Source organism: Lynx rufus, unplaced genomic scaffold, assembly GCF_022079265.1.
Source record: "Lynx rufus isolate CCGP_SWC_20201006 ecotype Redwood Valley unplaced genomic scaffold, mLynRuf1.p SCAF_4, whole genome shotgun sequence".
In the NCBI taxonomy this organism is placed as follows: Eukaryota; Metazoa; Chordata; class Mammalia; order Carnivora; family Felidae; genus Lynx; species Lynx rufus.
In genome coordinates, this window is record NW_025814856.1 from 16,930,429 (window position 1) to 16,955,327 (window position 24,899).

General features: G+C 46.0%; 1 protein-coding gene across 2 annotated transcripts; it reads right to left on the reverse strand.

Moving 5' to 3' along the window:
- Positions 1–1,196: 1,196 nt before the first annotated feature.
- Positions 1,197–24,573, reverse strand: CDC25A (cell division cycle 25A). 2 transcript variants are annotated; one of them, XM_047095900.1, is made up of 15 exons: positions 24,385–24,573; positions 23,310–23,383; positions 21,918–21,960; positions 21,367–21,403; positions 20,784–20,885; positions 19,100–19,219; positions 16,377–16,511; positions 15,803–15,877; positions 10,384–10,557; positions 6,711–6,809; positions 5,137–5,199; positions 4,943–5,041; positions 4,119–4,249; positions 2,479–2,590; positions 1,197–2,275 (listed from the first exon to the last, which is right to left on the reverse strand). In XM_047095900.1, the coding sequence occupies exons 1-15, from the start codon at positions 24,552–24,554 to the stop codon at positions 2,135–2,137; spliced, it is 1,575 nt and encodes a 524-aa protein (XP_046951856.1). In that variant the 5' UTR covers positions 24,555–24,573; the 3' UTR covers positions 1,197–2,134. The 2 variants fall into 2 exon arrangements, with proteins under 2 accessions (XP_046951856.1, XP_046951857.1); XM_047095901.1 differs by lacking the exon at positions 19,100–19,219.
- Positions 24,574–24,899: the final 326 nt, after the last annotated feature.

Here is a 24,899-nt window from a genome sequence, read left to right on the forward strand (position 1 = left end):
CTGAAACTCCTGTCTTTAGCATCCTTCCTTTGCACTGTTGCTTCATCCGTTTGAGTTCACAGATCTTGGAAAGAAAGGTTAGTGGTTCAGGCAAGCTTTGTATATGCTGTGCCTTTCATCTTGCAAATCAATCTGAATGACAAGTTTTTGGAGTCAGGGTAGCAACTAGAGATCATTCTGGCCATCTCTGAAATCATGGCACATGGGAGTCCTTTGGCCTCTTGAGGAAATATGGCTGCTCCCCCCCACCCCCCCCGCCCCCACTGGTTTTAGTCAAGTATGGTCCCAGAACCTTGAAGGGAATCACAATTCTCTTTAAATCCATCAAGAACTACGTAGAGAGCATGGGTTCAGGATTGTTTTTATTTTCAGAGCCTGCAACAGTTGGTCAGCAATGCTAGCTAAGCTGGTACAATCTGAAGGCCATCCCACCTCCTTTTCTAGGCATTCAACCAACAGAATCCCTATAAACAAGATTAGAGACCAACTGAGATGTGTCTCAATGTGTGGTGAGAGGGGGAAGAGGCCTTCCTTTCTCCTCCTGTTCCCCTCCTCCCCACTTACTTTTTCTAACAAGATTGTTTTATAGCCAAATACAACTCAAACCCAGAAGAGCAACCAGCCGTCTCCATTATGACTGCTTCCCTCCCCACTTCCAGAGCAGGAAGTGAAGAGGGGAGACTGGCACTTGTGTGTAAGAAAAACCTGGCTATGCCCCAACAGAGCAGAGATGGTGAGGAGGCTGGTGCCTGTGGGTGGGCATATGCAGGAACCAAATATGCACGTCCAGCATCAACCAACTCAGCTCCAGCTCCTTGGATAGGAGGTGTTCCTTTGAGACGCCCATTTCCATGGGGTTAGATGAGGGGGCAACGAGTGATGAGCCATCACTCCCTGTCCCTCAAATTCAAACATGATAAACTCAAAGTTTTACCTTCAAAATCCACCACGCTGCCTCCTGAGAGACACATTCTATATGGTCATCTGCATGCCAGCACCCACATCCCTCTCCTAATGCGCAGGGCTTCCAGCCCATCTCTTCATCCTTGGGTGGCCCAGCCAACACTGATTTGATACTCCTTGACTCATAAAATGACTATTTTTAGAAAATTAAAAGCTATTCAAGAGTATCAGTAATAGAAGACACTCGGTGTACGCTCCCATCCCCCATCCCAGAGCCCCCCCACCCTGCCGCCCCTAGTCTAGGACACCTACACTACCACGTTCCAACACTGACCTGGGGGTGGCCCCATGGAAGCTGCCTGAAGTGCTTTCCTGTGACTCCTATACCAGCCAATGTCACAGGGAACTGGGGTGAGGAAGAACACGGTGCCCCCCCTGGCCCCCACCCATAGATCTCAGTGGCCTTCGAGGTAGGTCTGGGAGGTTTAGCTTATGTCCTATGGCCAAGTCCAAGTCCAGTGCCTGCTCCCACCAGCGCCTCAGTCCTTGGCTTTAAATAGCAGCAGCCCAGTTCCACAGTGCCTCCTGGGGTGACAGAGCTCCTACTTCTGTCCCTCAACACAAGTTTGCCTCTTCTCCCCCATCTTTTTTTTTTTTTAAAGCAGAGGTAGTCCCTGGGATGATAAAACCCTACCTAGAATGGCAGTATTGTGACTTAAAGAAGCAGTTAAATAAAAGTCTCCAGGAGTTAAAAAAAAAAAAAAAAATTAAAGTGATTGACGAAGTTGAATAAATTAAAGATACGGGTTATCCCACAGAGACCATCCCCCTTCCCAGGCTGTCTTTGGTATTTGGCCAGCAGCATTTCCACTCGCGTTCCTTCTCCTTCTCCTACCCCTCCTCTCACGAGAGAGGACAGTGCCCAATAAGGCCCCAGGCCATTCGTCCAACGGTGGGGGGGAGGAGTCAGAACTTCTTAGCTTGGTGCTTGGAACTGTGCTGTATGGCGAGTGACAGCCTTGGCAAACAGTCCTGAGGCAGTGAACGTCTTACGGGGACAGAAGAGGCGCTGCCAGCAGGAACCCTGGGAGTGCGGGACCGGGTGAGGCGTGCAAGCCCCAGGCCCTTTCTCCACACTTGTTGGCCCCTTTGCTCAAGTTTCTCTGCAGCAAAGAGGGAAGAGGTGGCGTGGAGGGGAGGCTCTGGCTGCCGCGGTCTGGCCCCGCCACCCTCACAGCTTCTTCAGACGGCTGTACATCTCCCGTTTGCTCTTTTCCCCCGCCCAGGTCCGGCTCTTGGTGCGGAACTTCTTCAGGTCTTCTTTGAAGTCCTCATGGTGCATGGGCCGGTAGCTGGGGGGCTCACAGTGAGACTGCAGACAAGAGAGGGTGATCAGGGGGTGCCTGTCTCATGCTGTTAAGCCAGCTCCCCGCATCTGTGCAGCAGCTTCTAGGGCCCGTGTTGTGCGCAGCAAATCCCCAGATCCCCGGCAAGAAACAGCCATGATGACCAGACAGATCCAGCTGTCCAACCTGGGTAAGGGGTGGACCGTGCTCTCCAGGGACCTCAGCTTACCTGGCATTTCAGGAAGAACTCCTTGTACCCGCCCTTCAGGACATACAGCTCAGGGTAGTGGAGTTTGGGGTACTCGTTACCAAGCCGATCTCTCTCCCTCACGTACCGGCACCTATCGAGAAGGAAGGCCACGGCAGGGTTAGCTCTTCTGATACAGAGACAACAGACGTGAGACAACAGCACAGTGACAGCAGCGGTGCAGTAGGACTCCTTACACACGTCTTCCCAACTTCACGTTCATTCTTGGAAACAATCAGTGTTGAGCTGTGAGCTACTGGCCACATGTGATCGTGAAGATTTCACGGGTGGTGGAAGGTAGACGGTCTCTCCCCAACTGCCCTTTCTCCAAGTGAAACAGACCTACTGCCCAGCCCCCATTCCAGTGTCCTCCCCGCCACCACCTGCACTTCCTGTGCAGTGATAGCACCTGAGCCAGCTTCCCACTGCATTCTCCACTCTTGCCACACCCCCAGACAACTTGCCCAGGGTCCCTTCCTCAACTCCCATCTCAGCTGGTGGCTTTTTTCCTATAGCTTTTAAGTAGGCTGCGCTTGCTCTGTCTCAGGACACCTGCTTGCACCCTATACTCTTCCCCAATACCCTCACATGGCCAGTGGCTCCTTCCCACCCACCCCTTGGTACCCTGTCCCTGCTGCTCTCCCCTCTCTCCACTCCGCCTGCTTACTTTGGCCCCACGGCTGTTCCTCCAACCTGCCCTGGAGCGCCCACTTCTCGTCATGTCTCTGAAGTACCTCTAACACATGGAGTAGCTGACAGACATATTTGCCTCCCGCTCCCTCTGAAATGCAAGCTCCCTGAAGGCAGGGTTTTTTGTTCTCCAACATTTTGCTGTTCTCCCCAGTAACCAGAACACTAACCAGCACATGAGAGGCAATAGTTAGTATCTGTAGAGTGAATAATCCCACTTGTGAAGGAACATCAGTCCTCACTCAAATCCCACTTCTTGTGACCACGGTTTTGTGCTAAACGCAGGGCAAGTCCTTGTCCTTAGGAGGTAGATGGGGAGATGGTCATGTAAGCCAAGTTCCTGGTGTAGTTGTTTATGTGTGGTTGTATGTGTACTAATGTGGCACAACATTAGCCACTGGGAAAATCAGGTGAAGCACGTGCAGAAAAACGGCCTGACTTTTGAACCAGTTCAAAATAAAAAGACTGCACAAGAACCCAGGCCTGTGGGCTGGCAAGAAGTCTACCTTGGCCCATCCTAGTCAAGGCTGCAGTCGCCCTGCCCCAGCCCCCACCCCCTCTCTGGCTGTCCCTGTCTGTCCTTCCAGTAGGACCATGCTAGCCTCAGAGACAAGGTTGGGCTGAATAAGGCCAAAAGCCCTTGGCAACCGCGAGGTCAAGCCTAAAAAGCCACACTCAAGAAAGCTGTTCATCAAATCAACAAACTGCCCAATAGGTAAGAATGTGGGAAAACATTTGCTACACATGAATTTGAACTTTTAAAAAACTGAACATTTACGCATCATGTGTGTAGGCTGAGGCATGGAAATGACTTGGGACGTGCGAGAAGGCCCTTGGTGTGAAGTATGCCGCCAGTGTGAGCCATCCACTGCCTCATCCCACAAAAGCACTGTGGGCCCGTGCCCCAGAGCCCAGTTCCATGCAGCACTCACATGCGAGGGCCTCGCTCGGAAGAGAACTCGCAGTGGAACACGACAATGACACGCTTGCCGTCAGTAGGAACGATGGGCTTCTTGAGCAAGAAGTCTTCTACCTCCTCTTCCATGTGCAAGTTTACCGCACCCTGTGAAGAAGGCATAGAGACTCTTGGCACCTGCGTGTATCATATTTGCCGGATTGATTCTGTGACAGTCATCTGTAATCGGGACCCTAGAATTCTGTTATGACTATGGTGGGCTTGAGAAAGATTTATGAATTTGGGACTTTCAAAAGCCATTAAGACAGTGACAAACACTACTGTTGTATTAATGTACCCCATTACTAGATTTCAACACTAGTTTATTGGTTAAAAGATTAAATTGGCATAACCAGTTAACTTCTTCCCTGCAAAGTGTGTCCCAACACCAGCCCTCCACCAGGCAGCTTAATTCAACTACAAACTGAGAGGCATCGCTAAGCCCGGCATAGACTGGGACATGTCACCAGAGGCTGGCTTCTGGTCAAAAGCCCTTTGGTGCTTAGGCCTGACTTAGAAATCAGTGGTACCACCTACAAATGCCTGTGATGGTGAAGGTGTAAGACACAGGACAGAGAACATTTACTGTACAAGGTAGTGGAGAGTAGTCCAGGCCAGGGAATATTCTCTAGTGCACCAGGAGTCAAGGCTGCTTGAAAACGTCCTCAGAACCAGCACATTAGCCAGTAAGCTTCTAGGTGTCATGTCACCACCCCACTTTTAAAATCACAGATCCTGTCAGGGCTCCTTCTACGCTTCCCATGATAGCAGGGCTCACCAGTAAGCCTCAGGAACCCATACCTTGATGTGGCCTCCCTCATATTCATACGGATACCGGCAGTCAATGATAACAAATTCTTTAATGAGGTTGGCAAACTTGCCATTCAAAACAGATGCCATCTGTGGGGAGAAAGCCCAGGAGAATCAACTTTGGCTGCCAGGAACAGGTAGATTCAAATACTTCATGGGTGACAGGATCCAAAAAGGGGACTTACAATTTCTGGAGAGATGTATTTTAAATCCTGATGCTTCCCAGCAACCGTATGAAAGAGATAACCCTTAAAAAAAAAGAGAGAGAGAGAGAGAGAGACTTAGCAAATCTGAAAGCCTATAAATGCAACAGTTATATTGCTTGCCTGCCTGATAAGACGCAGCTTTATAAACAAACCTTAATCTAATAGTATAGGCAAGTTACTCATCTAGGCACTTCATTAACATCCTGACATTTCATTTTCAAACACACCTACAAGGTGTATTATCCTCACTGTCAAATGTAAAGCCGAGCCAATATGTAAAGCTGGCTTCACTACTAGCTAGTAAGCCAAACGTAAATACAGAAATCTCAGGTAATTTCCTTCCTCCCTGCTTTTGTCAGGAACCTTCATCTCCATAGCCAACTGTGAGGAACATGGTGTTGGGCACTGGAAATGGGAAAAATAGGAGACCTGGCCTGGCCTTGAGGGGAAAGATGGGCACATCAGCAATTACTCACTAGGGCAAGTGGCTGAACCAAGAGCTCACCCATCCCCATGGCCATATGCAAGGTCATTATGACAAACATAACCAACAGCTTCAATTCAAGTGGAAGGTTCCAGCAATGAGGACACACCCAGTCTTTGCTTACTCTTCCTTTCAGATTAGAACTGTCTCCTATTTTTGACCCCCTATGTGTCCCTATTCCTTCAACACTCACCTGGCTGAAATATGAAATATGGCCCAGACTCATACCTTCCCTAGTCTTCTAGACGAGACAACCTCCCTTTATTTCTCCAAGGCTGCTTGCATTGCACGGACATGCACTTCAATTTCCCGTGTCGTATGTGGCACAGCAGGTCTTACTGACCACATGGGAAGTTGTGTGAGGGAAGAACTGGGTCTCATTTTGGAATCTTTACCTAACACATAACATCAAGTGCTTCAACAAATGTTAGCTAAACTAATGAGTAAGAAATTGATCGGGTAGCCTTTACATCTTCTGTGGCTTAGCAAGCTGCTGACATGTTCTCTGTTCCACCCTCATGTTTCACCACAGCTCAAAGGCAGCCAACTCATTTACACAGCAAATTCATACATATCAGGCCATCAGCAGATCTTCCTCCCTACTTCCCCGGGGGCCTTCTCTCTCAAAGGCTATGCTTCTTTGGACAATGGAGAAATTCAGTCTCAACCTTGGACCTTTTAAGATAACCTTTTGATATACAGATGTGTAGTGTGGCTATAGGTTTATTCCTGCTTCTTTGTACTTTGCTGCACGACTATTTTTATAATCAGCAACACAGTTCCCAAAGAGCCTGGCCTTTGGGTTGGAGTCCAGGTGGCTGGTAGGTGGCTTCCTACTTCCTCTGATCAGTACCAGTAAGGTCTATAGTCCCACAGAGACCAAGATACATCTGATCATGTGTTTGTTTCTTATCTTTAAAAATTTCAAACTGTGTCTCTTGGGGGACACTGTAAGAGCCACCCAAGAGAGGAGAAAGACTGAGGGGGTGGGGGGGGGGAATTCTAGGAAACAACCCAAAGCCTAAATCACATAACTAGAGCAGCTCTCCTTGCATCTGCCTAGAATTACCTTGGAGAAGTCTCCTATAAGGTCCCTTGGGTCATTATCCAAAATGTTCTCAATGGTCCCTTTTGGGGAAGATGCCAGGGATAAAGACTGATGTAGAATCTGTAACAAATCAAAGGTGGAAAATGAGGCCAGGGTTCTGAATAGGACTTCTGAAAACTTTCACCTAGAACATGTCACTGGGAGGAGGGTGACATGTACATGTCTATATTTAGCAAATAAAATATTTTTATTTGATTGAATCTGGACTAAATAAAGGGAGCATGGGTCACTGACTTAGGTCTCCTATTATTTCAGTGTCTAACTGAAGTGCTCTGAAATTAAGTTTTTCTTCTTCCCCACCTTTTTAAAAAGGGGAATTAAAATTAAGGCTAAATCTAAAATAAATTTCTTAGCTCTATCCACTGAGAAGCTCTAGACGTGCAGTGAACATTCCTACAGGACACTATGGTCTCCAAATACTATTTTCCACTAAAAGAAACCAGGGCTTGGGGGTGCCTGGATGTCTCAGTTGGTAGAGTATGCCACTCTTAAAAAATTTCTTTTTCTTTAACATTTATTTTTGAGAGACAGAGAGACAAAGCACAAGCAGGTAAGGGGCAGAGAGAAAGGGAGACATAGAATCTGAAGCAGGCTCCAGGCTATGAGCTGTCAGCACAGAGCCCGATGTGGGGCTCAAACCCATGAACCACGAGATCAAAGTCAGACGTTTAACCGACTGAGCCACCCAGGCGCCCTTAGAGTATGCCACTCTTGATCTTGGGGTTGTAAGTTCAAGCCCCATGTTGGGTGTAGATATTACTTAAAAAAGGTGAGGGGGAGAGGGAAAAAAGAGGCACCAAACATAAATAAAAAAGACTGATTAATTGAAATACATTTAAAAATCAAGAAATTCTTTTCATCAAAAGAACAGTATTAAGAGAAAAGGCAGGCGGGCACTGGAGTGGCTCAGTTGGTTAAGCTATGGACTTCGGCTCAGGTCATGATTTCACGGTTTGGGAATTCAAGCCCTACATTGGGCTCCATGCTGACAGCATGAAGCTTATTTGGGATTCTCTCTCTCCCTCTCCCCTGCTCCTGCTTGCTCACTTTCTCTAAATATACAAATAAATACATTCTTTTTATTCCTGAATATTGACAGGTATATAAACCAGAAGCTTTCTGGAAGGCAATTTGCTAGCATGTATAAAATGCAAAGTTCCATAAATGTTCCTGCACTTTAACCTAGAATTCTACTTTTTTTTAAAAAAAGAGTTTATTTTTAAAGAGACAGAGTGCAAGCAGGGGAGGGGGGGGGAGAGAGAGACAGAGAGAGAGAGAGAGAGAGAGAGAGAGAGAGAGAGAGAGAGAAGAATCTTAAGCAGACTCCACACTCAGTATGGATCCCCATGCAGGGCTTGACCCTGGAATCATGACCTGAGCCAAAATCAAAAGTTGGACACTGAACAAACTGAGCCACCCAGGCATCCCAAATTCCACTTTTAATTAGAAAAAGTAAAATGTTCATCAAGTATTAGGTAACTAAGGCAGATTATAAAATGTAAGATGCCAGCCCTAGGTGTTTCCATGGCTGTCATCTAGTAGACCTTTTAAGAGTAGTGTTTATTCAAACCTTTTCATGCTGCAGAAAACACGGGCAATTCTCCAGGTTATTTTACAATGTTTAATATCAAACCTCAATACCAAAACCTGATATAAGGATAGTATAATGAAGGAAAACTACACATACATAAAAACAATTCTAAATAAGCCAAACATGACATTTCATGAAGAATAGTTTTAAAATCAGGAAAACTATGAATACAAGCCAAAATATATAAACAAGTTAATAAAAATGGAGCAATCATGGGCGTGCCTGGGTGGTTCAGTCAGCTGAGCATCTGACTCTTGGTTTCTGAGACTGAGCCCTGAGGCTCAGTGCTGACTGCCTGGAGCCTGCTTGGGATTCTCTCTCTTTCTCAGTCCCTCCCTCACTTGCGCAAGTGTGTGCACGCTCACTCTCTCCCTCTCAAAAAAGTGCTCTGGAGCGCCTAGGGGACTCAGCTGGTTAAGTGCCCAGCTCTTTGATTTTGGCTCAGGTCATGATCTCGTGGTTGGTGGGTTCAAGCCCATATCACACTCCATGCTGACAGTGCAGAGCCTGCTTAGGATTCTCTCTCTTCCTCTCTCACTGCCCTTCCCCTGCTGGTGCTCTCTCTCTCTCTCTCAAGATAAAACTTTAAAATGAATGAATGAATGTCCCAAGTGCTTTAAAAATAAATAAAAATAATTACATTTGTGTACTCACCTACAGGGAAGTTCATGATATATTAGTAAAGCTCCAAAATAACATGAAAGCAAACCATAACTATGAGCAATTGACTTGAGTAGAGATGATGAAAGTTTTATAAAAACTAAACTTTTACTAGGTCATGATAAGTCTGAATTAAAAGAAAGGAATTAAAATATTTAGAGATACAATAAAAAACACTACAGGGGCGCCTGGATGGCTCAGTCGGTTAAGGTTCCAACTTCAGCTTAGGTCATGATCTTTACGGCTTGTGAGTTCGAGCCCTGCATAGGGCTGGCTCTATGCTGATAGCTCGGAGCCTGGAGCCTGCTTCAGATTCTGTGTCTCCCTCTCTCTGCCTCTCCCCCACTTACACTCTGTCTCTCTCTCCTTCAAAATAAATAAGCATTAAACAATGAAAAACAGTACAAAGTTGTGAGACAAACATAAGTAGTAGAAAATGTATAGTTCCAAGCAGATCAGGAGATGGCAGCAGCAAGCCCAAAGAAACAAGAAGCCTTTAGGAAAACCTGTTCTCCTTAGCCAAAGGACTAGAAAGAGGGCAGCCTATCAAGACAGAAAACATTTTACTTTTAAAAATGTTTACCTGTTTTTTATTTATTTTTGCGAGAAGGAGAGAAGGAAAGGGAAAGAGAGCACAAGGCAGAGAGAGAAGAAAAGGATCCGAAGCAGAATCTGTGCTGAGGGCAGGGGGCCCAATGTGGGGCTCGAACTCACGAACTGTGAGATCATGACCTGAGCCAAAGTCGCACGCTTAACCGACTGAGCCACTCAGGCGCCCCTAGACAGAAAACTTTTAGACTACTGTAGCCAAACACCAAAGAAAAAATGATGGCCCTACACCATGCCTGGTCAGCAAGTGGGGAGCTTAGACTTGCAACTCTTGCCCAGCTGTAATTAAGTGCCCCACCTCCACTCCACTGGGGTGGTCTAGTGAGGAACTTGAACTCCCACTCCTGCCCACAATAACGAGGCCACCCTATGTGTCAAGGGAAGCTGTGCTAGGGAACATGAACTTCTACTCCTATCATCCCCACAGTATCAGAGTCCCGCTAAAACAGAAAATTTACATAGACCAGTCTTACAATACCCAAAATATACAGGATACAACTGAAAAGTCATTCGTCATACCGAGAACCAGGAAAATCTCAACTTGAATAGGAAAAGATAATCAACAGAAGCCAACACCACAACACAGATGTTCAAATAATCTGACAAGGATTTTAAAGCAGCTGTCATAAAAATGCTTCAACAGCCAATTAGCAACCTGCTTGAAACAAACGGAAAATTCGAAGTCTTGGCAAAGAAAAAGAGCCAAATGGAAATTTCAGAATTGAAAAATTCAGTATCATTGTCCTTGAGCAAAAAGGCACCTGCAAAACTAACCTCCTGGGGCTTCTCTGGACTAGCTGCTTCTTCAGGACTGGCCGCAGCCATGCTCTTTCTCCGCTTTGTATTTCCAGATGGGTACTCCTCTTGAGATCGTTCTGGTCTTTTTAACACCGACCGGGTGACAGAGCTACATGTGGAAGAAGAGTCAAACAGCTTGCATCGATTGCCCTAGTGGGGGAAAAAAAAGAGACCCATCTTCCATTAAAACCCGCTCACTTGAATGGTAAAGAGAATGGGCCGAGGGCTTTCTGGGATGGTTTAAAATCCACCCTAAATTAGGTAACAGACACTGTCCATTCATCTAGTCCCAGCACTCTTGTAGGGCCTAGCACATACTAGACATTGAATACCTGGTGCTCAATGAATACAAACTGAGTTGACATCATATGGAGAGGAGGAAAACAATCCATGCCCTTTTTCTAAAGCTCACTGTCTACAAAGGGTCCTAAGAGTCACGTAACTATCACCTTTCGGTTGGGAACACCTTTTGATTTGCCTCTTCCCCTCTATTTTATTACTTGCACCTTGCTTGGTTTTTTATTTTTAAAGTTAGAGAGAGAGAGAGAGAGAATGAATCCCAAGTAGGTTTCATGAAATCATGACCTGAGCTGAAATCAAGAGGATGCTTATCAACTCAGCCACCCAGGTGCCCCAGCAGTCAACAGGTTTTAATTCCCCACCTAAATCCAGAAAAGGTGTGAGGTAGTTAGACTATGCTAGAAAACAGAGTCAATAAGGTGTTAAAATAGTGCTAAGGGTATAAATCTGTAGGGAGCAGGGGTGCACAGAGGAGCAAGTGCCCTCAAAATTGTGTTCAAAAGTCCTTTCCACTTGGTCTAAGACTAATTTCCCAGAATCCAAGGGCAGCCAATCTGACCAACAGTAGGGATAGTCTAAACTTATCTGTAGGTTCATGACTCAGTGTGCCTTGGCCCAGCTTTTCCTTCCATGCAGAATCTCTTTATGCCCCAGTAAGCCGCTCCTTTCCAAGATGATACTAAAATTTCAATGACACTTCTTTGAAATGTTCTGGTCAATAATCTGCAGCAGAGTGTGCCACTCCCATGCCAGCTCTCTCGGAGACCAAGGATTTTCTCCTAACTTTGCTGAAGTCTATTTTAAAGGGATATTTTCAGAAAAGCAAGACCAGAGATTTTCTTTTTAATGTTTATTTTTGAGAGACAGAGACTGAGCATGAGTTGGGAAGGGGCAGAGAGAGAGGGAAACACAGAATCCAAACAGGCTCCAGGCTCTGAGCTGTCAGCACAGGGTCTGATGCAGGGCTTGAACTCACAAGCCGTGAAATACTGACCTGAGCTAAAGTTGGACACTTAACCGACCAAGCCACCCAAGCACCGCCAGAGTTTTTAAAGCTCATTTTGTAAAATAGAGTGCAAGTGGGGAGGGGCAGAGACAGGAGAGAGAGAGAATCCAAACCAGGTCCCACGCTATCATCACAGAGCCTGACGTGGGGCTCGATCCCATGAACCGTGAAATCATGACCTGAGCCAAAAAAATCAAGTCGGATGCTGCTCAACCGACTGAGCCACCCAAGCACCGCCAGACATTATTTATTTACTTTTACATTTTTATTTAGTTTTAAGAGAAAGAGAGAGACAGAGTACAAGTGGGGGGAGGGGCAGAGAGAGAATGAGACACAGAATCCGAAGCAGGCTCCAGGCTCTGAGCTGTCAGCACAGAGCCCGATGCAGGGCTTGAACTCACGAACGGTGAGATCATGACCTGAGCCCAAGTTGGACGCTTAAGCGACTGAGCCACTCAGGCGTCCCAGAGATTTTTTTTTTTTAACCTAGAAGAGCTGGGAGCATTTTGGGGAAGAGAATCCACTGCTTTCAACAGAGTCTCAAAGGAAATTGTGAACTCATCCAGGGCGGACACCACAATTCCAATATAGCTCCAGCAACTGTGAGTCTGCAGTAACTGTTTGTGTTATGCTAGATGATACGGATGATATGGAATATAAATAAATGAGAAAGACCTAAAAGAAACCCAAAAAACAAAACAAAACACCTCAAGGCACCTGGGTTGCTCAGGGGTTAAGTATCTGACTCATGATTTCAGTTCAGGTCATGATCTCGGGGTCCTGGGTTGAGCCTTGTGTTAGGGCCCATGCTGGGCATGGAGCCTACTTAATATATATATCCCCCAACCCTCTCTCTCGAAAAGAAAAGAAAAGAAAAGAAAAGAAAAGAAAAGAAAAGAAAAGAAAAGAAAAGAAAAGAAAAGAAAAGAAAAGAAAAGAAAAGAAAAGAAAAGAAAAGAAAAGAAAAGAAAAGCCTTTATAAAGATATTTAAAAAGATACTTGAAAAGTCTTTTTCATTCAAACTACCTGGATGTTAGAGCTAGAAACAAATGTGGTCTCTCCTCCTAATCAACACTCATTTTACAAATTGGGAAACATACAGATAAACAAAAATGCATCACTCAAGGTCTCCATTTGTGGGTAGCTCAGGTGGGGTCTAAACCCCAGATCCCTAAGTCCTATCATTCCCTTTGACCTATGGCTGTACTCACGTAAGGTAGCATGATTGAGGGCACATCTATACCAAAACAAATGCTATGGAGAAGACAGGAGACAGCAGATTCCATACCCCCCGGGTGCTTAAACACACAGAGAAACACCCAACAAAGCAAGGAATAATTTTAAGACTGTCTCTCACACTGAAAACTTTGGTGTCATTCTCATGACTTCTCCTTTACCACTACTGCACCTAAATACCACCCATTCCTAATTTGCAAAGATTTGTTCAATCTGTTCCTTCCTCTCCCCATGATTCAGAGAAAGTCTTCAGCATTTTGTTGAATAATCACAACAGGCTCCTAAAGCACCCTGTTTGTGGGGCACCTGGGTAGCTCAGTCGGTTAAGCGTCTGACTTCAGCTCAGGTCATGATCTCATGGTTCGTGGGTTCAAGCCCTGCACCAGCTCTGTGCTGACAGCTCAGAGCCTGGAGCCTGCTGCGGATTCTGTGTCTCCCTCTCTCTCTGCTCCTCCCCCACTCATGCTCTCTCTCAAAAATAAATAAACATTAAAAAAAAATAAATAAAGCACCCTGTTTGTAACTGACCCCTCCTCCCTTCTGGTTAACAGAGTCACGCTCGAGGAATTCTAGCATTCCTGAGGAAATCCAGCCACACCCCTGACTGGTAGACAACCTCACACCAGCCCACGACACGTGCCCCATTCTCCAGCTTCACAGGGCTACGTGCTACTGCCACAGGTGAACTGCTCTTTCATGAATCAACACACCCTGCTGACAAGTTCCCACACACTCTGAGACCCTGGGCAAACAGGTCCCCTCTGGGGGCTCACCCTTCGACCTGCTCATGGCACACAGGTGGTTGCTCAGTGTATGGCTCTTTCCAGGGTGAGGGACACTCCTGCCCTGGAAGCGTCCACAGTGCCCACCCATTCAATGGGATACATATGGCCACGTGCATGAATTCAACAAGGCCACACCACTGGGTGGCTTCATAACTCCACCGCTATCCCACGATCGAGACGTGGAAAAAGAACCCACTACTTGCTGTCTTACTGCTTGAAAGTGTGAAGTTTTAATATGCCGGCTGAGTTAAACAGAGGTGTAACTGAGGATGACACCGGGGACAAACCCTATTTAGGACAAGACAATAACATACGGGCTATAAAAATGGCTAATTAAGGACACTACTAGAAGGGAAGTCTCCATGTTAAAGCACAGGCTGAGAGTTCATCTACTGACCCCTCGAATTCCTGGCTGAAGCAAGGTGGCCACGGCAAGCTGCCTGCCCCCTCTCAAATCCAGACTGCCTCTCAGAGCAGGTCAAACGGTGAGGGCCAGAGGAGGGCTCAGCTCTGCAAAGACATGAAGCACTGGCCACTTTAGGACCCCGTAACAATGAAGTGGACATCCAAGGATATGCTTAGATCAGTAACAGTTGTAACCAAATGCCTGGCTGGGTCAAAGGCAATTCTAACTTAAGCTAGGCGAGAGAAACCCAAATATCTGTCCTAAATATGAGCTGTGGGGAAGTATACACAGAAGAAACGAAAAAACATAAAAATTATATAAAACTTCAATTATCTATAGGTAATATTCTCAACACCTTTAAGTTCCAAAATAATCCTAAACTCTATGTGGAAAATACCTGAGGTAAAACAGAATCTTTGAGCAGGAAACAGAGAAAAAGTACTGTTTCAAATGTTTGGCAGACTTCATGCAAATGTTGAAAAGTGTGGACAAAACAAAAGGCTGAGAAAAATGAGAGCCAGCTCCCCCATCTTGCAAACAGGAGCTCTGAGGACCTAAGAGTGCCCACGTAGATGTGTTCCTCAATAGCTCCTGAGGGAGATGCTGTGTTTTGAGGCTAACCACAGCCCCAGCCTGTGGACTCTGCCTCATTCAGGGCCAACCCCCAGACTACCGTACCTGCACTGCACCCACAGCTTAGACCGCCAAAGTGCCATCAATCACTGTCACTTGTGAGGAACCTCAAGCTGCTATTTATTTGTCCTCTGCAACATCCCACCCTGGATGACCCCCTGGCCTTCCCTTCCCATACTGACCTCCCCATACCTTAACTGTGGCTCAAAAACGAACAGCTAGGGGCGCCTGGGTGGTGCAGTCGGTTAAGCATCTGACTTCAGCCAGGTCACGATCTCGCGGTCCGTGAGTTCAAGCCCCGCGTCAGGCTCTGGGCTGATGGCTCAGAGCCTGGAGCCTGTTTCCGATTCTGTGTCTCCCTCTCTCTCTGCCCCTCCCCCGTTCATGCTCTGTCTCTCTCTGTCCCAAAAATAAATAAACGTTGAAAAAAAAAAATTAAAAAAAAAAAAAAAAAAAAAAAAACGAACAGCTACAGGAACCTCACTAGCTCCTACAGTGGCCATCTCACAGCCCCCCTAGCTTCAGATTCTCTGTCTCCCCCTCTCCTCTCTGTCCCTCCCCCGCTCCTGCTTGGTCTCTCTCTCTCTCTCTCTCAAAAACAAACATTAAAAAAAAAATAATAATGGAACCCCTTAAATTCAGTTTAGCAGATATTTTCCTGAGATCTTAAACTAGAAGTTAAGAGTGATCACAGCTACAGCAAGAACATTAATTTGACCAAGAATAGCTGGGATGAACTAGAAAGTATAAAAACAAGAACTACATGCATATATATTAGCCAGACTTCCTCACACACCAATGAGGACCAAAAATACTCGAAGAAACAGTGTGCTTTACACCAGAGAACACTAGCGGCTGGTCAAGAGAAAGGTCCACAGACCCAAAGACTGAATCTCAAATGAAACTACTTTTGATTCCTGTGGTGAAGTGGGTAGAAGGATTAGTTTCCATTTAGTCTAGTCGACTCTGTCCGAGGCCTAATTACTCCAGGCTTCCAGGCTCTCTCTGGACACACCAGAACAACTTACAAGGTTTGTAGTTCTTCTCATGACAAGGGGAGCAGTCCAGAGGCTTGCCATGCATGATGGGGTCTCTTCATCATTCTAAAGAAAGAGAAACACTTAAAAGATTCAGTAGAGACTAAGTTTGAATGCTTTAGGTATGATTCTGCCTGAGGAGTATCAGACTCGCCCATAGGAAGCATCTAATGTTCGCTCCTCTTTCCCACTCCCCAATATGTTAAGATCAGAAGAGAATCACATTTCACAATTCAGACATCTGAATGTAGCTAAAAGCATCCCGCTACCCTGAGGGTACTGAGGAGGTAGGCTGTCCCTCTGGCTTGTCCTACACTGTTCTTGTTCCATGTCTCTTGTACAAAATAACTGTCACCTTCTTCAGGGTAAGAAGGAGCCTATCACTCTCTTCTTTTGAAGAACCCTGTCCCCCCTCAGATTTAATTAGACTAGGAGCAGAGTCTCAATAAATCCCCACCAAATGAACAAAAATATCAGCCAGCTCAAGCCCTGGGGAATTGCTGTTGTTTTTCACATCACTTTTCCAGAGTACTTAGTGGAACGGGTAGAAACACACACACACTACCTTCAGGTTCTCTCCTTCAAGAAGGTCCATGAAGCCATCATCCTCATCAGACAAAGTGGCAGTCACAGGGGACTGGGGCATAAAAAGAGGAATGAAATTCCCTGGCTCGCTGCTCTCTCTTTCATTCGAGGAAAGCTGGAAGACGAATTCACAGCTTGTTAATGATCAGACTTGATTTCCTTGGATGGGTCACTAGATTTTATGAGGAAAACATACTATATTTATTAGAACTAACATTTTGGCAGCTACTAAGCAAAGGATAACGTATCCTAAGATGAGAAATGATTTGATGTCTACACATAGTCCTGAGTAGAATCAGGCCTAGGAGCCTTTGCAAGACTCTTCCCAGAAGCGATTCACCTTACACTGGGATGTGGGGATGGCCTCTTTTATAAAGGGCAAGGTTTGTTTTATCAGAGGATTGTAATCAGTAAACACGGATCAACATGCAGGTTTTGATATAGTACTGTCACCTGATCCTAGTTCTTTAAACTTGGAATTCAAGTGACAGGTGCTCAGTTTTTAACTAAGGAATTACTGTGTGCCAGACACAACGATACAATCTTAAGTGTTTACTCCCACTGACGCCTGACAACGCATTAAGGTGAGTTACTCCTTTTCTACTTATTTAACAAACCAGGAAACCAATGCTTGAGAGAGTTTACCCAGATCACACGGCTCACCTGTTTGACTCCAAAGCCCAAGCTTTTCTCCCCACACATTCTCTGAGAACCATTCTGAGTAAAAATGGGGGTATCTCACTAGGCAACCCTGTTGTTTTTGGGGGAACCCTCCATCATAAAACTAATATATATTTAATATAGAAAATTTAGAAAAAACAACTCATAAATCTACCAGATAGAGATCAGCACTACTAATAACAAACATTGCTGATAGTGAATTATTTCTTTTCCAGGTGCTTCCCAAAGCCAGGAAAAATGTTCAGAGATATATTTTTTTTTCCCCACAGTAACAAGGCAGTCTCAACTTAAGTCCTACAAAGAATCCTTCAGAAGCCCCAAATCCCTTTGGATAGGACTTCATTAATCCTCAAGTGGCCTTCTGGTTTTTGGACTCAGTCACTCACCCAGGGAGGGATCCTCTCTGCCCCTGGCCTACACTGCTTTGGGCACCAGCTTGCTTCATAAAAGTTCTAGGCTGCCCCTGAGCCTCCACAAGTGCTCCTGAGCACGCCCTGGGCACACCGGCAAGTTCTCAGCCACCAGAACCAAGAAGCTGGTAACCTTATTGTGGGACAACACACTGAAGGCTCATACTATAATACCAGTATTTGTGACCTGGATTTTCTGGGATCCCCAGTGAAGGTGTGATACAATAAATGACGGACAAGTCATCTATAATGAAGGATGGCCAGGTGACCACAATAAACTCTGATGCTGTGGTCTTCAAGGGCACACTATTTCGTTTTGGATACCCTGTACTTAAAAAAAAAAACCTTTTTTTTAATGTTTATTTTTGAAGGAGAGAGAGACAGCGTGCAAGCAGGGGAGGGGCAGAGAGAGAGGGAGACACAAAATCCGAAGCAGTCTCCAGGCTCTCAGCCGTCAGCACAGAGCCCGATGCGGGGCTCGAACCCACAAACTGTGAGATCATGACCTGGGCCAAAGTCAGACGCCTAACTGACTGAGCCACCCAGGCACCCCATGGATACCTTGTACTTAAAGGGTTACCGTGTACTCAGGAATCAGGAGATTCTATTAAATCCTGGTCTTCTATTTATCGGTATCCTTTGGCAAATTACCCGACCTCCGTTAACAGACTTTCCCAATCTGTAAAATGGGCTAACTTCACCTACTTCACACGCTTAGGAAGATTAAGACAAAAACATACGTGAAAATGCTTTGTGCAAATGCTAGACAGAGCAGCAATACTGACTGAATGAACCTGAACTTCAGACCAAAAGCCAGACTGGAAAGCTGTATGCAAGTTCCCAGGAAAACCTGGAAACCAAATGTGGTCATTCTGCTCAAATTTCCTCTCTAGTCTATAGCTATCAGATTGCCAGTAGGGAACTTTGGAAGTAGTGACAGCTTCTGTTTGGCAAATAAGTAACCCTGGGGCAAGTGGTCCCCAATACTATCAAGTAGCCTATAGGCAGTGGGTTCATTGGAATCCATAATAGTTCATTTGAGAGAGAGAGAGAGAGAGAGAGAGAGAGCGAGCGAGTGAGCAAGCAGGGGAGAGGGCAAAGGGAGAGAATCCCAAGGAGGCTCCATGCTCAGCAGAGCCTGATGTAGGGCTCAATCCCACACCCTTGGGATCATGACCTTAGCCAAAATCAAGAGCTGGACACTCAACCGACTGAGCCACCCAGGAGTCCCCATAATATTCTTAATAAACCACCTTTGGAAGAAGCCAAGTGCCATCTCCAGACAAAACCACTCTGGAGGCACTGTGAAAGAAAGTTTTAAGCCACATAATCCCACCGTGCACACATACAGAAGAATGACCCAGGATGCCTGTAGATTATTTCCCTAGAACTGACAAGATCAAATATTCCTTGTTCAAGTTCAGTATTTCAAACATACCATCTTTCACTCTGCTTCTGCCTGTCTGCTCTCCAGACAGCAAAAACACCAAAGATGTGACAGTCTAGTTTCAAATGACAAAGACAAGAGCTCTAGTGTCTTTGACTGCAGGTTAAAGAGGGTGCTTTAATTCTTCCCCACCAGGAACTCCCCTGTGAAAGCCAAAGCACATACCATCCAAGCTGGGGCAGAGTTCTGCCTCTGTGTGAAGATATCTTTACCCTCCTCAAGTCCATGAGAGTGCAGGCAGCCACGAGATGCCGGTCTTATTGGCTTCTTAAACTCAAAGGCTTCCTGCAAGACAGCAGAGTCGATATATCTTCCCCTGTCCATGAAAACCAGGGTCTTAGCTGTAGCTTGGGTGAGACAGTCAAGGGAGTAGGCACTGCTCACCTTTGCAACTGCCTCCAAACTAAGGGTTTACCCATTTCTGAGCTAACTCCAACACTGGATCTGTGTCACTAAGAATTTCACAGACTGTCAACAGCTAACTTCTAAAGCAGCATTTTTTTCTCTCACCACAAAGACATAAATATCTGCCAAGTATACAAAACACTGAGTTAATAAGCCAAATCGAATCAACAACTTCCTAAAATCTAAAACGAAGTGTTTCAATATAATTGCCTGTGAGTGGGAGTCAAAACCTTTTACTCTTGGGGCACCTGGGTGGCTCAGTTGGTTAAGTGTCCGACTTCAGCTTAGGTCATGATCTCGCAGTTCATGAGTTTGAGCCCCACGTTGGGCTCTGTGCTGCCAGCACAGAGCCTGCTTCGGTCCTCTGTCCCCACCTCTCTCTGCACCTCCCCAGCTCGTGTGCAAGTGCACTCTCTCAAAAATAAACATTAAAAAATAAATTAAAATGCTTAAAAAAAAAACCCTTTTTACTCTAGATTTGAAGGCTTTGTGTTTTCCACCACCTTCCTACAAACATAATTCTTTTTCTTTCCACTTGTAATTATTGTACTTCATACTAAAAGCAATAGAATATAAAAAAACTGTTTCAGTCAACAACATAAATGAATTTCACATGTTCAATGAAAGCCAGAAGTGACAGAATACATTCTGTATGATTCCATTTACTTCAAGTTTAAAAGCACTTATAATCCCTCTACCCCAAAACAGTCACTTATTAAGCGCTCAGAGCAGTTAACAGCTAATATCAGAGTATTTACACGCCAACACACCACAAAGTACTTTCTATGTATTAACTCATATAACCAGCAACTGCAACCCAATCACTCCATTTTACAGATGAGGAAACTAGACCTTACAGGTTAAGATGTGCCTAAGATCATGCAAATTCTTTAACTACCACCTATGTATGCTGTTTACTCCCCAGAACAAAGTTCCAAGCAGGCAACCCTGAGAAAAGCCAAGTTCAGGGGAAAACCAGGCATCAGTACAGCTTTAGTGTGTTCAGTAGAAAGCACTACTAGCCTTTTCCTGAGCTTACAACTCATCCCAGGGTGAGCACAAAGAGGCAAGGCCTGGACAGACTCTTCTAGATAAGCTATTCATGGATATAATTATTCCTAAGGGCTGCCATCTGAGCAACACCTCCCTGCCAGGAGCCATTTTAAATGCTTTATATACATTATCTTATTTAATTCCCATAATACGCTACAAGTTACTGCTACTCGTATTTTACAAAGAAAATGAAGAAGCCAAAAAAGAAGTAATGGGTCAAGGTCATACAGCTACTAAGCAGGATTCAAATCCAGGTTTCTCTGACTACAAAGATGATGCATGACTTTGGTGAAGGTCTAGTCTCCCAGAAAGCAGCCCAGCCACTTTTTTGTAAGCCACTGACACTTGTGGCTTTACCTCTAGCCTAAGTTAGTACATCGATGCCACTCACGTTTTCCTTGTTCTCATCCTGGTCCATCAGCTGAAAGACATCATGGTCAAGAGAATCAGAATGACTCCTCTTCAGGGCTGGGCTACATCCCAAGAGCTTCTGCTGTCAAAATGAAAAAAGACATTAGGACACATTAAATGAAAATTCAATGGAAATTCAGTTTCAAAAGAAAAAAAAGTGGTGGTGGAGGGGCTAAATCCTCACACACTGCAAGAGGTAACCAAGAAATGTGGCCAGGGTTCCACTTTGCAGTAACACGGGGTAGAAGATCCCACTACATGGCTTTACACCTAACCTTACAAGGTAGGTCTCCAGCCCTTTCAGTAGAGATTGAGGTCCCAAAATATCATTTGCGTAAAAAGAATACTTCCTGGTATTCTTTTTGATAAATACTTTCCTGGTATTCATTTGATAGTAATAAATGAAGGGAAATGCCCATTACTGAGGCTGTTCAGGTAGGGTGTTTTGAGTACTTATGAGACGAAGGAAGAACAATCTTTGCTGTCTAAATTAAGATCACACTAACAGCTAAGGAGACAGATGAATGTCAATTAGCTAAAAATAAAAAAGGGAACTAACTTACAGGTAGGGAATTTATTCTCCTCATGGGATTTCCAAGGCTGCAATGAGATCAGAAGGTAAACAATGAGAATAAAACAAGAGAGGTATTCATATGAGCAGATGCAGTGTCTAGCCTATAGTTTGGGGAAGGGGGCAGACAATCACATTCCCATTTTAGGCAAGATGGAAGAACTGATTTCTGAAGCTGTCCTGTTCTCACAAGCGCCCCCAACATTGGGCTTCTAGGTAAAAAGAACAAGCCCAGGTCTTCTCTTAAAATACCCATGTTCTTTAAGGCTATGATGTCAGAGGGTGAATTAAGGATTTGGGGGAGACTTAAACACCAAAAATTACAGCTAAAATAAAGGAAAGGAAGTTTTAAAAACTGCTGACACAAACTACTCACTCTCTAAAGGCACCAGACTTATTTCTAACATGCAGAAGTCTTAGTAGGGTCAGCTAAATCCAAGGCTCCCATACAGAGCACAACGAATTTCATTAAAAAATTAAGAAAAGTCTTTCCTAACTAACTTTTACTTTCTTAACAAACTTTTAAAGGCAGTGAATACATACTTTTCTTTACTGTCCAAGGGTCCAGGAGAATCCAGACAGAAGCCTGTGGGAAATAACAAAATTTCTCAGGAAATAATACACAAAACACCATTTTGTCATTAAATAAACAAAAACACTACTAGTACTGTTTCTTTGAGCCATCACCCAAGACTCAGGGCTTGGACTTTTGGCAGAATCAAAATGGCGTCTCTATTTGATTGTCAAAAACTTTCTATTTGCCCCAAGTCTTAACACTTCCACAGTAAACCTACCTATCTCATTTTCCTACTTACAAATACCATCAAGAGAGTAGGTGGGGAGAATTAAATACAACCTTCTAATGTTTGGTTGGTTGTTCGGATAGAGGTTACCCACGTAACTTTGTTTCAACCGTGGAAAGAAGAGGTACCAGTTTTCTGGAAGTTTCGACTTCAAATATTTTATTTTGTCAGATCATATGTGTAATTCAGGGGTTTGGAAAAATACACTTCTCAGTCAGTCATATGACAAACAAAGCAAGTATTCATTGCCTTGAACAAAAGTACACCAAGCAAGGTGCCCATCTCACTGAAGGAAGCAAGGTGGCAAAGACGCTGCTCTCAGTACGCCCAGACCCACCAACGCCTGCCTCTCATGATAGCCATGTAACTTTGCAGGAAGTCAAGTGCTAGTTCTGATATTCTCACTTGCCACACTGCCACAAGTAAGAATTCTATCCCTAGTTCCTGGGGCACCTCGGCGGCTCAGTCCAACTCTTGGTTTGAGGTCAGGTCATGATCTCGCGCCGTTCGTGAGTTCAAGCCCCGCATTGGGCTCCGGGCTGACAGTGTGGAGCCTGCTTGGGACTCTCTCTCTCTGCCCCTCCCCCCCACTCCCTCTGTCTCTCTCTCAAAATAAATAAATAAACTTAAAACAGAAAAGAATCCTCTCCCTAGTTCCTAAGAAGCCTACATTTTAAGAACTTTGCTCTTGCAGTTCCCTAACCTAAAGCATCTGTGTAACTATAAAACGCTGCAGTAACATAAGTTTACGAGTTAGAATAAAATGCACCAGCACATTTCCTCCATAGCAGGCTCACTGAAACAGTTTCATTACACTTCCAATAATTTGACCCTGCATTTCAACCAATACAATTTTCTGATCTTGGTGTTATGGTTCATGGTATGCAACTACTTTACTCACACATCCTCAAGATCAAGCACACACCACCTCCTTGCAGACACTTGTTTCCCCCCCGTTGTAAACTATCACAGGGCCTTCTTTGTCCTGCTTTAAGAGTGTTTGTCACTGAATGCCATGACTTTTGTTTATGGTCTGAACTAGTCCCCAATCTAAGTTCTAGGTGAAGCACATATTTCAACAAATTCCAAGTATTGATCCCTACATGATGAATGTTGAAGACTAAAGGGATACCTGAATCGGTTGACTCAGAGGAGCCCATTCTCTGCAGACTGCCGTTTCTCACCTCCAGCGGCTGTTCACACTCACTGAAAGCAAGAGAAATAACTCTATTTCTAAAACATAATTACAAGGTTACATACAGGAAACAGGCCACGAGGTTAGCAAGTATCCAGGCTAATAACCATCTTGTTCTAGGCCACACCACAGACCCCCACTTTGCCACCCAAAACACCCAGTTAGCACTTGAATATAAATGATGAGAAAGGAGTGAGTAGGCATGGCCTGGGTCACATTGTAGACAAGATGACTATGATGTTGGAATATTTCCTGAAGCGAGAGCATGCGTTCTAGGTACGGTGCTGGGAGCAGGGATGAAAGATCAATTGGACAAGTTACTGCTTTTCAGAGGTTGGAAAACGTACAAGACGTGTGCTTACAGAGAAAATGGGATGTCCAAAACTGAAGTGAAAGCAGCTCCACCAGAAACATCGTGGGATGCACGTTTTGCTAACAAGGAAAAGTCCAGGGAGCTTTTGAGGATGGAAACAGAGTAAAAAGGCCCGGCCTTAGGAACGCATGGGTCGACATCAGGAATGTGCATGGGGTGCAGCATTGGGGGGATTTTGCACGTAGGCCAAGTAAGAAAATGCCATGTCTCTCTGTAGAGAAGGAACAAAGCTCACAGGAAGCCAAGATCCTGCGAGGTAGTTCAGCAAAGGGTGGAAGTGAGCGCCTGAAAGGGTCTGCTTTGCCCCCGTGGGGGTAGATTTCAAAGAGCTTCCCGAGATTGGGACAGAAGACTACAAGGCAATCCGAAAGGGGTGGCCAAGCTGGGGAACCCGGGCCGACCCCACCCCCTACCGGGCCCGGCTCGGGGCTGAGGGCGGCCCTGGAGGGTCCGAACGGCCTCTCCCGCCCAACATTCCGCCTGGGGGGAGGGTGCACATGGCTGGCCCCAGCTCAGTGGGGCGGCCCACGAGCGGCGGACAGGTCTCGCCCCTCTCTGGGCCCGTTTCCCGGCCTGATCCCCCCGAGAGCCGTCTGGGAGCCCAGCGGCCTGCGGCAGAGCTCGCCAGTCCCTTCTCACCTGCCCAGCCCCTGCAGCTGGTCCATGGTGACCGTCAAGTTGGTGACAGGCGACAGGCCGCCGCAGGCTGGCGCGCCGAACAGCGCTTTCACGACTGGCTGCGGCGTGGGAGGGGGACTGCAGGCGAAGAGCAGGCGACGGCGGTGCGGGGGCTCCGGGCCCAGTTCCATGGCGGCACCCGGCCTCCCAGGGCTCCCGCTCCCTCTTCCTCCGCCTCCGCCGCGCCCGCCCCGCCCCGCCGGCACCGGCCTCGGCCGCGCGGCCCGCCGCGGGCGCCCGCGGGTCAAGCACAAACACGACCCCGCGGTTCAGGGACGCTACTGCCGCGGGTAAGCGGCGCGGACGGGAGGGTGTCTGGACCCGGCAGGCGCCAGTCACATGCACGGGTGCTTCCCCCGCACCCCCGCGAGGCCGGCGGGCGGGCGGGCGCCGGCAACCTGAAGATTAAATCCAAACAAACGCCGCGGGTCGGGAAGGGAAAGCGGCCAGAGCCTCGAGGCAACGGCCAGGGTTCA

Excerpts from the sequence above, each read along its gene's own strand:
- CDC25A (XM_047095900.1), bottom strand. The coding sequence starts at position 24,554 with ATGGAACTGGGCCCGGAGCCCCCGCACCGCCGTCGCCTGCTCTTCGCC. Across the intron at positions 15,878-16,376 it reads TTGAAGGAGAGAACCTGAAG|AATGATGAAGAGACCCCATC; the intron begins GTAGTGTGTGTG and ends CTCTTTCTTTAG. Across the intron at positions 4,250-4,942 it reads ATGAGGGAGGCCACATCAAG|GGTGCGGTAAACTTGCACAT; the intron begins GTATGGGTTCCT and ends CCTTCTTCACAG.